Here is a 13,488-nt window from a genome sequence, read left to right as displayed (position 1 = left end):
CATTAATGGGTCCCACTGAGGTCCATCCCCAACACAGGCTCCTCATGGACTCTTTGAAGGAGAGAACTGGAGGCCAGAATTGCCCAAAAACCACTCAGAGAGTAAGAGAGGAAAGGAAAAAGGAAAGTACCTTAAAAAACTGAAGTAACTTGAAGCATTAATGAGCCCCACTGAGTGTCAGTACAAGGCTCTCAAGGGACTCGTTAAAGCAGATAATTGGAGCCATGATTGCATAAACTACTAAAAGAGTTGGTGTCAAAAGGGAAACTCCAAGTACCTTAGAAAAATAAAGTACCTTGAAGCATTAATGAGCCCCACTGAGTATCATTACTGACAAAGCCTCTCAAGGGATTAATTAAAGCAGATAATTGGAGGCCATCACTGCACAAACCTCTCAGAGAATCAGTGTCAAAAAGTAGAACTTAAAATTAACCCTGAGTGCCTTGAAGCATTAATGAGCCCCACTGAGTGTTGTTTCTGACAAAGGCTCTCAAGGGACTCATTAAAGCAGATAATTGGAGGCCATGATTGCACAAAGCTCTCAGAGACTCCAAGGCAAAAGCAAAACCCAAACCTTGAGCATCTCAAAGTATTAATGAGCCCTACCTAATGTCAATACAAAACTCTCAAGGGACTAATTAAAGCAGATAACTGGGGGCATGATTCTATAAACTACTAAAAGAGTTGGTGTCAAAAGGGAAAGACTCGACTTCTCTTTGTCCCCACCTGTCATCTCTGCCTCGAATTTCCTGCTCTAACTGGAACCTGGGGACATTTTCTCAGTTGTGTCCCTCAGTGGGACCCATTAAAACTTCAAGAAACTTCAGCATTTTAATTTGAGTTCTTGAGAAGTTTTTGGAACACTCTCTCAGGGAGTGATTATAATGTAAATATTTAATGAACCAAGAGATTAATTAAAGTTCTTGTGCTGTGTCTGTGCTGCTGAGCTGGGCCGGGCTCCTGGCACAGAGGCAGCTCCCAAGGTAAACCAAGAGAAGCTTCAAAAAGACATTTCTGCTGAGGAGCAGCTCCTCTCCCAGCCCAGCAGGGCTGAGGGCACTGCCTGCAGGCACTGAGGGCACAGGAGCCAGGCACAGACAGGCTCAAGGCACTCAAGACTGGGAAGACATTGAGCTGAGACTGCACTTGGGGAAACATCTTCACATCCCTGGACATGGTGAGTGTGTGGGTGCAGGGCAATGTCCCCTGTGCTCCTGGAGGGATCTCCTGGAGCCAGCACAGCCCTCGGCCTGGAGAATGTGTCAGGAGGACTCTCCCAGTTTCTCTGAGGCACAGGAGGAGGAGGAGGAGGAGGAGGAGGAGGAGGAGGAGGAGGAGGAGGATGAGGATGAGGATGTTCTGCAGAGCGGGGCTGCCCTGGGCACCGTCAGAGGGACAGGGCAGGACGGCTCCTGCTGCCAGGGACGGCTGCAGGGGCTGAAGCTGGGGCTGCAGCCAGGGCTGCCCAGGGCTGTCCTGCAGAGCAGCTCCTGCAGCCCTCAGGGCTCTTGGCCAGCCCAGGCCATATGCCACCTGCCAGGGACAGCTCTCAGCCTGCCTGGCAGCTCCCCATGGACTGTGGGGAGAAGTTGGAGGTGCAAGGAGCCACCCCCATCAGGGCAGATTCCTCCTGCTGTGGAGATGGTGCTGCATGGCCAGGGCTGCTCTCAGCTTTCTCCTCAAGGCAAGGCAAAGGGGCTGTCAGGTGTGTCTGTGTCACTGACACTCCTGCACTGTCCCACTGGGCATCAGCAGATGTGCCTCACATCTCCCTCACAAAGTGCCTCCTCACCCTCCCCTGCTTACAGACAGCAGCAGCAGCTCCTTGGCTTGCAGCATCTCAGTTTGTGTGAGCTGCCCTTAAGGCCCTGCTGGCAGGGAGATGGCCCTGGGCAGTGCCCTGTGCTGGGAGGGGTGTGCAGGGCAGAGCTGAGCCCCCAGGGCTGGGCTGGGCTCTGGCACCAACGGCAGGGACAAGGCTTGGATAGAGAGAAACAGCTCCTAGAAGCCACAACTCTAGGCAGCAGAGAGCCACATGAACACTGGTTACCCTCCTGCCCAGCTGCACAAGGAAAGAGAGGGTTTACAGTAACTTACTTAAAAACCCGACCATTCAAAGGAGTCAACTTTGTAGGAATCGCTGCCTTGGGATGGTTGGGACAAACTCAGGCGCTCTCTTTATTCCAGTCTTGAAGTTTGCAGTTTATTTCGTAGGGTGTGGGTTTATATAAGGCCCTGCTGGGAACTGCAGCCGCAGCTCAGAGCAGGGCAGAGAGAGGGATAGAGTGAGAGTAAAAGAAGAGAGCTTAAGAAAGTAAGAACGAAGAGAGTAAGGGCATAAGAGAGTGATTTTCCCGCTTACAATACATTAAATCTTCTATGTTGAATATTCTAATTTCCACTAACCAATCTAATACAAGATACAAATTCTCTAACATTTGCATGCAACCTATAGGAATCACTATATTACCATGTTTTTCTGCTTTTCTTATCTCTAAATTTTATCTGGGACCCTTCCTGCCATGCCTAGGGAGGATGTCTGTTTTCTTCTTGGTATTTGCAGCATCTAACATTATCTAAACAAAGGGGCCTTCAGGCATTCAGTTGCTTTCAGCCACACAGTCGAAAATTGCTATCATTTCTATTTCACTTATATTTTCCATATTCTCAAAGTCTTTTGCTAGTCACTTGTATTTATAAGGTTTTCCTAATTCATCCTTCCCAACACAACTTTATCTTTCCAGTCAGTATTAAGTATGATTTCCCAGAAATACAGGGAGGTGAAATGAGCAATAGATGATTGTGTAAGACCAGGAGGTCTGACTGCACTGGGGCACAGGGAGCCCTGTTTTCCCTCTGGGCTCCTCAGAGTTCAGGTGGAGAGCAATGCTGCAGATGAGGCATTAACTCAGCAGCAGCAGAAATCCGAACTCAAGAATGAAATTTTTACTCAGGTTCCCTAACAGAAAGAGAAATAGTTTTGAGAGGATTTCTAATTTAATTGCACAGGATTGGCTCAAAGAAATCTGTCCCAGCTTGTCAATGTTTTCTTTTAACAGTCCACAATACACAGAATGAAGAAATGTCCAACAGCAGCTCCATCAGCCACTTCCTCCTGCTGCCATTGGCAGACACACGGCAGCTGCAGCTCCTGCACTTCTGCCTCTTCCTGGCCATCTCCCTGGCTGCCATCCTGGCCAACGGCCTCATCATCAGCGCCGTAGCCTGCGGCCACCACCTGCACACCCCCATGTTCTTCTTCCTGCTCAACCTGGCCCTCACTGACCTGGGCTCCATCTGCACCACTGTCCCCAAAGCCATGCACAATTCCCTCTGGAACATCAGGACCATCTCCTACTCAGGATGTGCTGCTCAGGTATTTTTCTTTGCCTTTTTCATTGCAGCAGAATTTTCATTTGTCACCATCATGTGCTACGACCGCTACGTGTCCATCTGCAAACCCCTGCACTACGGGACCCTCCTGGGCAGCAGAGCTTGTGCCCACATGGCAGCAGCTGCCTGGGCCAGTGGCTTTCTCAATGCTCTGCTGCACACAGCCAATACATTTTCCCTGCCCCTATGCCATGGCAATGCCCTGGGCCAGTTCTTCTGTGAAATCCCACACATCCTCAAACTCTCCTGCTCACACTCCAACCTCAGGGAAGTTGGCCTTCTTGTGGTCACTTTCTGTTTAGGATTTGGCTGCTTCGTGTTTATTGTTTTCTCCTATGTGCAGATCTTCAGGGCTGTGCTGAGGATCCCCTCTGAGCAGGGACGGCACAAAGCCTTTTCCACCTGCCTCCCTCACCTGGCTGTGCTCTCCCTGTTCCTCAGCACTGACACATTTGTCTACCTGAAGCCCCCCTCCATCTCATCCTCAGCAACAGACCTTGTAGTTTCAGTTTTGTACTCACTGGTGCCTCCAGTCCTGAACCCTCTCATTTATAGCTTGAGGAACCAGGAGCTCAAAGAAGCTCTCAGGAAAGCCATGACAGGGTGCTTTTCAGCCCTTTCATTTTCCAATAACAGGCCTCACATTGCTTTGCATTGGGAAGCAGAAAGGAGATAGAAACAAACCCCTGGTTTGGCTACTGCTGTGCAGAGCTGGCACAGCATCAGCGCTGTCTTGCAGCATTCTCTCTCCATCAAGCAGCTGAGAGAGGGTCAGATCCTGGGAAGGGACACCAGCCCAGTGACCCTAATTAACCAAAGCAATATTCCAGAGTGTATAAAAGCTAAGGAAAGGAGGGTGAATTGGGGGCATTCCCTATTTTACAGTGTTTTCCTTCCCGATCAACCTCTGCCTGTTGAATTCCTGCTTCCTGGAAAGTGGCTGAACATAAATTGCTGAGGGGAAGTAGAGAATAAAATTTTATTTTGTTTGTTTCTTTTTGCTGATGCATGTAAAAACTTCTTTTGCTATAGAAAACTGTCTTATCTCAACGTATGAGTTGTATTCTGTATTATTTTCTCTCCCCTGTCCAGCCAAGGAGGGGAGTGATTGAGTGGCTTGGTGGGCACATGGAATCCAGTGGAGGTATCCCACCAGCAAAATCCACAGAAGGCCTTCTTTCCTCTGTCAGCAGCTCCTAATGCACATCATGAGAGGCCATGTCTGCTTTTATATATATTTTTTTTCGGTTTCTGATTCTGTTATATTAAAAGAAATGCTATTATTCACCCCCATCTAGTTACTTACTTACAACCCTTCTTGTGTGACCCAGAGACATTGTGTAAGAAGGGGGTCTCACATTGCATTAAGGTGAAATAAATGACCGTGCAACCACATTTTAAAAATGTTTTACTATCCTCATGAGAGAAGGAAGGATCAGAAATGGGCACAGCTTTGTGGCTGCCCCAGCTCTGGGATAGGCCCTGGGCCTGGAGCAGGAGCAGCTCTGGAGGGCCCCAAGGCCGGGGCTGTTGTGCTGGCCTGGGCAGATGGGATGGCAGGAGGGGCTGCAGAGCTCTCAGGAGCTGAGGGAGAGGGGAGCAGGGCACCCAGGGAGCCTCCTTTTGCCTTGGCCAAGCACCTTCCCCATGGCTGGGGCTGAGTCCTCTCTGAGCTGCAGCTGCTGCTGTGCCCTTGGCAGGGGCTGAGGCCGTGGGGCCACTGCCCAGAGCCCCCTGGCCTGAGCAGAGCTGTGGGGCCAGAGCCGGCTGGGCTGTGCTGGGGAGAGGCCCTTGGTGCTGCACAGAGCTCAGGGCAGCTGGCACAGCTTGCAGGGAGCTGGGCTGGCCTGAGAGAGCCTGCCAGAGAAAGCAGCAGTGTCCATGTCAGCCTGGCTGAGCGTGCAGGGGCAGGACTCAGCCCAGGCCTTGTGGGGCAGGGCCAGCGCCTGGGGAAGGCATTGCAAACAGGCAAGTGGCCCAGAGAGGAGGCTGCTCTGTGCCCTTGGTGGCATGCACAGAGCAGGGAGGGGGCCCAGGACATTTGTCAGCGCCAGCCTCTGTCCCCAGCCCTTGCCAGCCCTGGCTGCTGAGCCCAGGTTTGCCCTGGGCTGAGTTTGGCTGTGGCCCAGCTCCATCCTCCTGCAGGGCTCAGGGCCTGTTCCCGGCCATGGCCAGCCCTGCCTGGCCTCTGTGCTGGCCCAGAGCCCGGCAGAGCCCGGGGCAGGGCTGTCAGTGCAGGCCCACAGGTGCCACGGGCTGGGCAGGAGCTGGCAGAGGCTGCCCAGCAGGGAGGCCATGGGGCACAGAGCCCCAGGGCTGCTTTGGGCACCATGGCTGCACCTCCAGCTCTACAGGAGATGTGAGACATGGGAGCAGAGACAAATAATTCCTGCTGGATTCTTTAGTGTGTTTGCTTATACAGGTGATGTCCATCCACATGTCGAGGAGGTGTTTTGTGTCAGGTAACACTGGCAGAGTGATAAGAATAATATTATTCAGCTGAAAAATTGTTCATGCATAATACACAATGAGGAAAATAAAGACACATATAATCAGAAGAGCACCTGAGTTTTGCAGATGATGAGAGCCTCATTGATGTTCCAGCAGACAAACCTTAAATACTTTCTCCAGGGTTTCCTTCAGATGAGAGGTGACCACCAGAGGCCATGGGAAGCCAGAGCTCTATGTCCTGGCAGCCTTTGACTGGGAGTAAGCCTTGCATGTAGGGAATTTTTCTGCGGGAGTATCAATTTTGGAAGTGGCACCTGGAAAGAGGGATGGTTCTTTTCCACAGGAAGGAAAGCATAAAGCCCCAGTGGTCCGGGGACTGATGAGAGGCCGACCTCAACATTCCAAGGTTAGCTGGATCTTTCAGGTGGCCCCTGGGAGGCCAAACCAGCCATATCTGTTTCATCTCGCCTTGGTTCAATGAGGCCCCACAGTGTCACAATGGTCTCCAAAGGAAGGAAACCACAGAGCCCCAGTGTTTCAGGGGCAGATGAGCAGCAGGCACCAGATGCCAAGGCCTGGCAGACCTGTCTGTCCTGGCAGGTTTGTCTGGGAGCAGCCCTTGGATATAAAGAATTTTGAATGTGGAATCCTAATTTCAGTCATTTGTGCCTGGAGGAGAAGGCCAGTTCTTTTCCATAGAAAGGAAAGCTCATAGCCCCTGTGTTTGGAAGGCAGGGGAGAGCCAGCCCTCAGGAGGCCAAGGCCAGTTAGACCTGTCTGTAATGGCAGCTTTTGTGTAGGAGCAATCTTTGGATCTAGGACTTTTGGAGGTGGAATCCCAATTTCGGCCATGGGCACTTGGAGAAAGGAAGGATGATTCTTCTCCACTGGAAGGGAAGTATAGGGCCCTGGTGTTTCAGAGGCAGATGAGCAGTAGCCACCAGAGGCAGCCAGACCCATCTGTCCTGGTATCTTTTGTCTTAGAACAATCCTTGATTACATAGAATTTTGGAGGCAGAATCCCAATTTCAGCCATGAGCACCTGGAGAAGGATGGTTCTTTTCTGTAGGAAGGAAAGCAAGGAGCCCCAATGTCTCAGGGCAGAATAGAGGCAACCACCAGAGGCCAAGGGCAGCCAGGCCTGTCTGTCCTGGCAGCTTTTGTTTGGGAGAAACCCTTGCGCATAGGGAATTTTGGAGGGGAAATACCAATTTTGGCCTTGGGTGTCTGTTCAGGAGAGACAGTTCTTTTCCATAGGAAGGAAAGCTCTGAGCCCCAGGGTTTGAAGGCAGGTGAGAGCTGGCTCTCAGGAATACAGGGACAGCCACACTTGCTGGTAAAGACTGCTTTTGTCTGAGAGCAATCCCTGGATATTGGAAATTTGGGAGAGGGAATCCCATTTTGACCTTGGATGCTTGAGTGAAAAGGACAGTTCTTTTCCATCTGAAGGAAAGCCCAAAGCCCCAGTATTTCAGGGACACATGAGAAGAGACCCTTGACCTGCCAAGGGCACTGAACCAGTCAGGCCAAACTAACCAGATCTGTTACCTGTTCCCTTGGATCCATGGGACCCTGCAGTGTCACAATGGTCCCTTTCTTCCATGACCCCTTGCAGTATCAAAATGGTTTCCTTGGTTCCATGGGACTGCACATTGACACAATAGCTCCTTGGTTCCATGAGGCCACAGAGTGTCACAATGGTCTCTGTGATTCCATGCAGTCCTGCAGTGTCACAAGGGTCCCTTGGTTCCATTGGGCTCCTCAGGATCACAATGGCCCCCTGGCTGCACAAGGCACAGCTGTGTCACACTGGCCCCTGGCTTCCATGGGGCCCCACAGTGTGACAACTGTCCCCTACTTCCATGGGGTCTTGTAGTGTCACAATGGTCTCCTTGCTTCCACAAGGTCCTGCAGAGCCCCTTCATTCAACAAGACCTTGAAGTGTCACAGTGGTCTCCAGTATTCCATGAAGCCCCACGATGTCACATCCAACCTTTGGTTCCTGCACTGTCACATGAACCCTTAGTTCCATGGGCCCTGCAGTGTCATAGTGGTCTCCTTGGTTCTGTGGGGCCACAAAGTGTCACAATGGCCCCTTTGTTGAATGAGGCCTGTTGTGTCACAGTAGTCTCCATGACTCCATAAGGCTCTGTAATGTCACAACAGACCATTGGTTCCATGAGACCCCACAGTGTCATAGTAGACACTTGGTCCCACTGAGTCCTACAGTGTCTCTTGGGCCCCCTTCGTTTCACAAGGCCCCGAAGTGCCACAATGGTCCTCAGGCTAGAGGAGGCTTCACAGTGTCATCATGGTCTCCATGAGGCCCAACTGCTTCAAAATGGCCTCCATGGTTCCATGGACCCTTTAGTGTAGCAGTGGTCTCCTTGATTTCATGGTGTCAGAATGTCCCCATGGTCTCATGGAGCCCCACAGTGTCACTGTGGTCCCCTTGATTCCATGAGGCCCTGCCGTGCTACAATGACCCCTTGGTTATACAAGGCCCTGCAGTGTCACAATGGCCCCTTGGATCCAGTGGGTCCCAAAGAGTCACAATAGTCTCCATTGTTCCATGAGGCCCTGCAATGCCACAATGGACCTCTGGTTCTATAAAGCCCCACCATGTCTCAAATGGCCCCATGGTTCCATGAGGCTTGGCACACTCAGAATGGCCCCTTTTCTTCATGGAGCACCACAGTATCAGAATGGTCTCCATGCTTCCACAGGGCCCCCAGTTTAACAACAGACCCTTTGTTCCATGAGGCTCCACAGTGTCACCATGGACTCCTTGGTTCTGTCAGGCCCTGCTGTGTCACAATGGCCCCTTATCTCCATGAGGCCTTTCTCTGTCACAATGACCTTTTGGTTTTAGGAGTTTCCATGGTGTCACAATGGTCTCCTTGGATCTGCAGTATAACAATGGACCATCAGTTCCATGTGGCCCTGCAGTTTCATAATGGACTTAGGTTCCATGCAGCCCCACAATGTCATAATGTTCCTTAGTTCCGTGGCATTGTGTTGTGCCACAATGGACACTTTGTACCATGAGATTCCAGAGTGTCACAATTGACTCCTTGGGTCTGTGAGGCCATGCTGTGACCAAATCCAAAAATACCTGAATAAGACTCCTTAACACTAATTTGATGATAAAGAGGGCATAATTTATTGAGGCCTGAGGTCCATGAGCGGATAACACCTAACCTGACCTGGACAAATGACTGAAAATGCATGTTGCTCATATGCAGTTGTTATGTATGTATTACAATTTACCCATTTCCATGAAACCTACCCCATGTTCCCAGATTCAGTCCTTGCTTTTTCTGTCACTGCACCCTTGAGACAGATGTCGTCTTCTTCCCTTCCAACCATCCTTGCAGGGAAAGCAGCCCCTCAGTACCTTGTTTATCTGCTAAATTGCGCAGGCAAAGTAAAACTTGAATTAAACCCTTTTGGTATCCAGCCCAAAGCTTTGTGTGTGCAGGCAGAGGCAGGCAGGAGGCAGAGCTGTCAGCAAAGGAAGGGGCCAGCGAGGTGGGGCAGCCGGGGGATGACGACAGCCTGCAGGGACAGAGGCGCAGGGCATGGACACCGTAGGACAGCCTGGGCTGCAGAGGGCACAGGGATGGGCAGCAGCTGAAAGGCCCTGACACAGCCAACTCCTGCAGCACTTGGGCCATGCAGGCTGGCCCTGGGCCTGAGGCCAGCAGGGGACAAGTGAGCCTTGCTGTGCTGGGGCCTCATTGCCTCCTTGTCCCTGCTCAGCAGCCTGGCAGGGGCCACCCCATGGTGCTGCCCTTGGCATTGCACATGCCCAGAGCCCAGTGGCCCGGGAAGAGCCCTGAGCAATGAGGGAGGGACAGGATCTGCCTTGCCAGGGGCTGGGGCTCAGCCCTTGGCCCTTTGCATTCCTGAAACACATCCAGGTTTGCTCAGCATCAGAGACACCTTTCCCTTGTTTGTCCCTACCTGTCATCAGTGCCTCCAGTGTTGTGCTCTAACTGGAACTTGGGGACACTCTCTGAGTCATATCCCTCATTGAGACCCATTAAAGTTAAAGAAACTTTGGAGTTTGAGTCTGACCTTGAGTTCTTGAGAAGTTTTCTTTCAGTTCCCTCTCACGGACTGATGTTCAGGGACTCCGCATTGTTGGAAAATCCCGTCTCTACAGAGATGGGGCAACTGATAGGGGTTTTAAAAAGATTTTATTCCATTATCAGACTGTCCGAATAATCTGGACTAGACCAGAGGGAAATCATGGCAGAACCGTTGTTTTCTAGGAAACTTCTCAAGAATTCAGTCATAATCGAACTCCAAAGTTTCTGATACCATTGATGGGTCTTGCTGAGGCCTGTGACTCAGAAAGTGTCCCCAGGTTCCAGTGTGAGCAGGAAATTGGAGGCAGAGATGACAGGTGGTGTGGGAAATGCAGGCACAGAGAGCTCTCAGGGCCTTGTGCATACAGGCTCATAGAAGATACAAGGTTTGACCTAAGACCTTGGAGAAATCTTGGGCAATCTGAGCATTAAAAGTAGAATAGATATAAATAGATATAAATAGATATAAAACAAGAATATAAGCTTTTAATTTAAGTATAAATATGTTTTAAGCAAACAGAAATATGCATTACGTAAGCAAAGCAGTATGTTAAGTAAGATAGTAAAAGATTGTAAAGCTTAGCAATAGAACCTGTTATAAAGTTAATTGGAAGTATAAGATATATCAATGTAGGTTTGTGAAGTGTTATAGGATTGGTTCATAAATGATGCATTGTGGCAAAGCCATGGGAAGCAAAGCAATTAATGATTGGTGAAAAAGGATGCTAGCAAACTTTGTAGAAGTATTTGATTGACTAAAAAGCTAACATAAAGCGTTGTAATTAAGAATGGGATCTCATGGAAGCAAGTGTCCATTGTGACACAGCAGGGACTCAGGGCACCCAGGGGAGCACTGTGACACAAGGCAGTCTGGGGAACACAAGTGTCAGCTGCAAACACAGTGGGGCCTCACAGAAGCCAGGTGCCACTTGGACATTGCCAGCTCTTCCTTTCCTCACTGACCGAGGCACTAGGAAGGTAAAGCCTTCCTGAATATCCTGGTCCATATCCCCCCTTGAACCTGGCATTCCCCCCCGAAGTTCAGGAGTCCAGCCTTGTGCAGACCCTTGTCTATTTGAGGAGCCAAGCTGGCTGGGCCCAGTAACAAACCCGCTGCCCAAAGTCAGTAGAAACATTGCAACCAATTTCAAACACCTCAACACCCATCCCTTCACCCACCAAATGATTTGTAAAGACATGAGCACACATCTTTCCTCTCACATTGATGGTTCCTGTGCTGGTGACAGTCTTTAAACCCAGCCTTCAGCCTGAGCTCTCTGCTGTTGTAGTTCCATGCACAGAGGTTGTTGTGTCTCAGCCCTTCCATGGGCAGGCCGGTGTTCAGCCATCTCCAGGACAGCAGGGCCCCAGCCCATGTCACTGTGCCCTGGGAAGACAAAAACCATCACTCCAAATGTCCCCTTCTCCTTCTTCCCAGGCATTTGGCCCCAGCAGTAGGGTTTGCTGCTGGTTGCCACAGGGAAAAGGAAACCCCTGTGACACTGTGGGGCACATGGAACCAAACATCCATTGTGACACTACAGAACCTCACAGAACCAAGAGTCCATGGTGACACAACAAGGCCTCAGGGAACTAAGGGAGTCCAAATGTCTAAAGAAGTTCTTGCTTGGCTCTGCCTTGGGAAGAGAAGCCTCCTGGGTGGCAGCTTGGGCTTAGCACACAATTAAGGACAGTGTCTCTTTGTAATGGGGAAACTCAGGAGTTTTAGATTGCTTCAGAAAAAGAAGAAAACCACTCTTACTCTGCGTGCAGCCAATTCTGCAAGGAAAGTAGGTGTCAGGTGAGTGAGGACAGACAGGATGGGATTGGGGAATGTGGAGCAAGGTTGTCCACACTGGGTCAGATCTCAAGGCACAGCTTCTGTGAGCAGGCCAGACCTCCTGAGGAGAGACACTGCATCAATATGAATCACAGAATGCTGTAATCACTTCCTGCTCTAAAGAGAATAGCAATAAAATACACCCTTCAAAACAGGAATGTGTATTTCTTAGAATCTCTTAGAAATATTTCTCATAACTGGATTTGAAACTCTTCCTAATGAATGGCACCAGACCAGATGGAAATCAAGGCAGAGCCATGGTTTGTCAGGACTTGCTTGATCCCAATCAGCCCCGTGGTGCATTTGGTGCTGAGCCCTTGACCATCAGTGCCTGAGAGGAGATTGCACAAACCTTTCCAGGAGTCCAAGTCAGAAGAAAAACCCAAAGTGTCTCAAAGCATTAAAGGGTCCCACTGAGGTCCATCCCCAGCACAGGCTCCTCATGGACTCCTTGGAGGAGAGAACTGGACGTGAGGATTGCCCAAAAACCTCTCAGAAACTCAGAGAGAAAGGGTAATCCAAAGGAAAATCCAAATTCCCTTTAAAACCTTGAGTATCTCAAAGTATTAATGAGCCCCACTGAGTGTCAATACAAAGCTCTCAAGGGACTAATTAAAGTAGATAATTGGGGGCATCATTGCATAAACTACTAAAAGAGTTGGTGTCAAAAGGGAAACTCAGAGTACCTTAAAAAAACAGAGTACCTTGAAACATTAATGAGCCCCACTGAGTATCATTACTAACAAAGCCTCTCAAGGGACTAATTAAAGCAGATAATTGGAAGCTGTCACTGCACAAACCTCTCAGAGGCTTAGTGTCAAAAAGTAGAATTTAAATTAATCCTGAGTGCCTTGAAGCATTAATGAGCCCCACTGAGTGTTGTTACTGAGAAAGGCTCTCAAGGGACTCATTAAAGAAGATAATTGGAGGCCATGATTGCACAAAGGTCTCAGAGACTCCAAGGCAAAAGCAAAACCCAAAGTCCTCTGAAAAACCTGCAGTCCCTGGGAGCATGAAGGAGCCCCCCAGGGCCATTCCTGACCAAGGCTCCCCAGGGACTCATCCCAGCAGATCCCTGAGGCCACTGGGATGTGGGGGGATGCTGAGGGCAGGACAAGGGGTGACAGTGGTCAGCCTTGCTGGGGCTGTGCCAGGAGGCCCCAGTGGCTCAGGACAAGGTGTCTCCTCCCAGCCCTTGGTGGCACACACCCTGCTGTCCCCACTTGTCATCACTGCCTCAAATTTCCTGCTCTAACTGGAACCTGGGGACACTTTCTCAGTTGTGTCCCTCAGTGGGACCCATTAAAACTTCAAGAAACTTTGGAGTTGGATTATGACTTGGAGTTCTTGAGAGGTTTCTTCATCTCCCTCTCAGGGATTGATATTCAGGGCCTCAGCACAAACCCCAGGATGGTCATTAAAGTCCTTGTGCTGTGTCTGTGCTGATGAGCTGCGCTGGGGTCCTGGCACAGAAGGCGATCCTGGCAACCAAGAAGAGCTTCAAAAACACATTTCTCTTCATGAGCAGCTCCTTTCCCAGCAGAGCAGGGCTGGGGCACTGCCTGCAGCCACCCCAGGCACAGCACAGAGGCACAGAGAGCTTCAATCAGTCAGGGCTGGGAAGATGCTCACAAGTGACTGGGGCAGAATCACTCCCAGCCCTTGACACAGGAAGCCTCTGGCTGCAGGACAATGCAGCTGCAGCTCCTG

The 13,488-nt window shown here is 50.3% G+C and overlaps 1 protein-coding gene across 1 annotated transcript; it reads left to right on the top strand.

Moving 5' to 3' along the window:
- The first annotated feature begins 3,082 nt into the window (after window positions 1-3,082).
- On the top strand, window positions 3,083-13,416 carry LOC148219348 (olfactory receptor 14C36-like). The gene is made up of 2 exons (XM_088157736.1): window positions 3,083-3,996; window positions 13,356-13,416. Exons 1-2 carry the CDS (start codon window positions 3,083-3,085, stop codon window positions 13,414-13,416), a joined length of 975 nt encoding a protein of 324 aa, XP_088013862.1.
- Window positions 13,417-13,488: the final 72 nt, after the last annotated feature.

The sequence above is a fragment of the Sturnus vulgaris genome, unplaced genomic scaffold (genome assembly GCF_052056855.1).
Source record: "Sturnus vulgaris isolate bStuVul1 unplaced genomic scaffold, bStuVul1.hap1 Scaffold_155, whole genome shotgun sequence".
NCBI lineage: Eukaryota > Metazoa > Chordata > Aves > Passeriformes > Sturnidae > Sturnus > Sturnus vulgaris.
The sequence above is the reverse complement of the archived record's forward strand: the minus strand, read 5'-3'. Positions and strand labels throughout refer to the sequence as shown.

Bases quoted from the DNA above. Each gene is read 5' to 3' on its own strand.
- LOC148219348 (XM_088157736.1), top strand. From the start codon at position 3,083: ATGTCCAACAGCAGCTCCATCAGCCACTTCCTCCTGCTGCCATTGGCA. The intron at 3,997-13,355 runs GTGCTTTTCAGC...CAGCCACCCCAG, and splicing joins CTCAGGAAAGCCATGACAGG to GCACAGCACAGAGGCACAGA.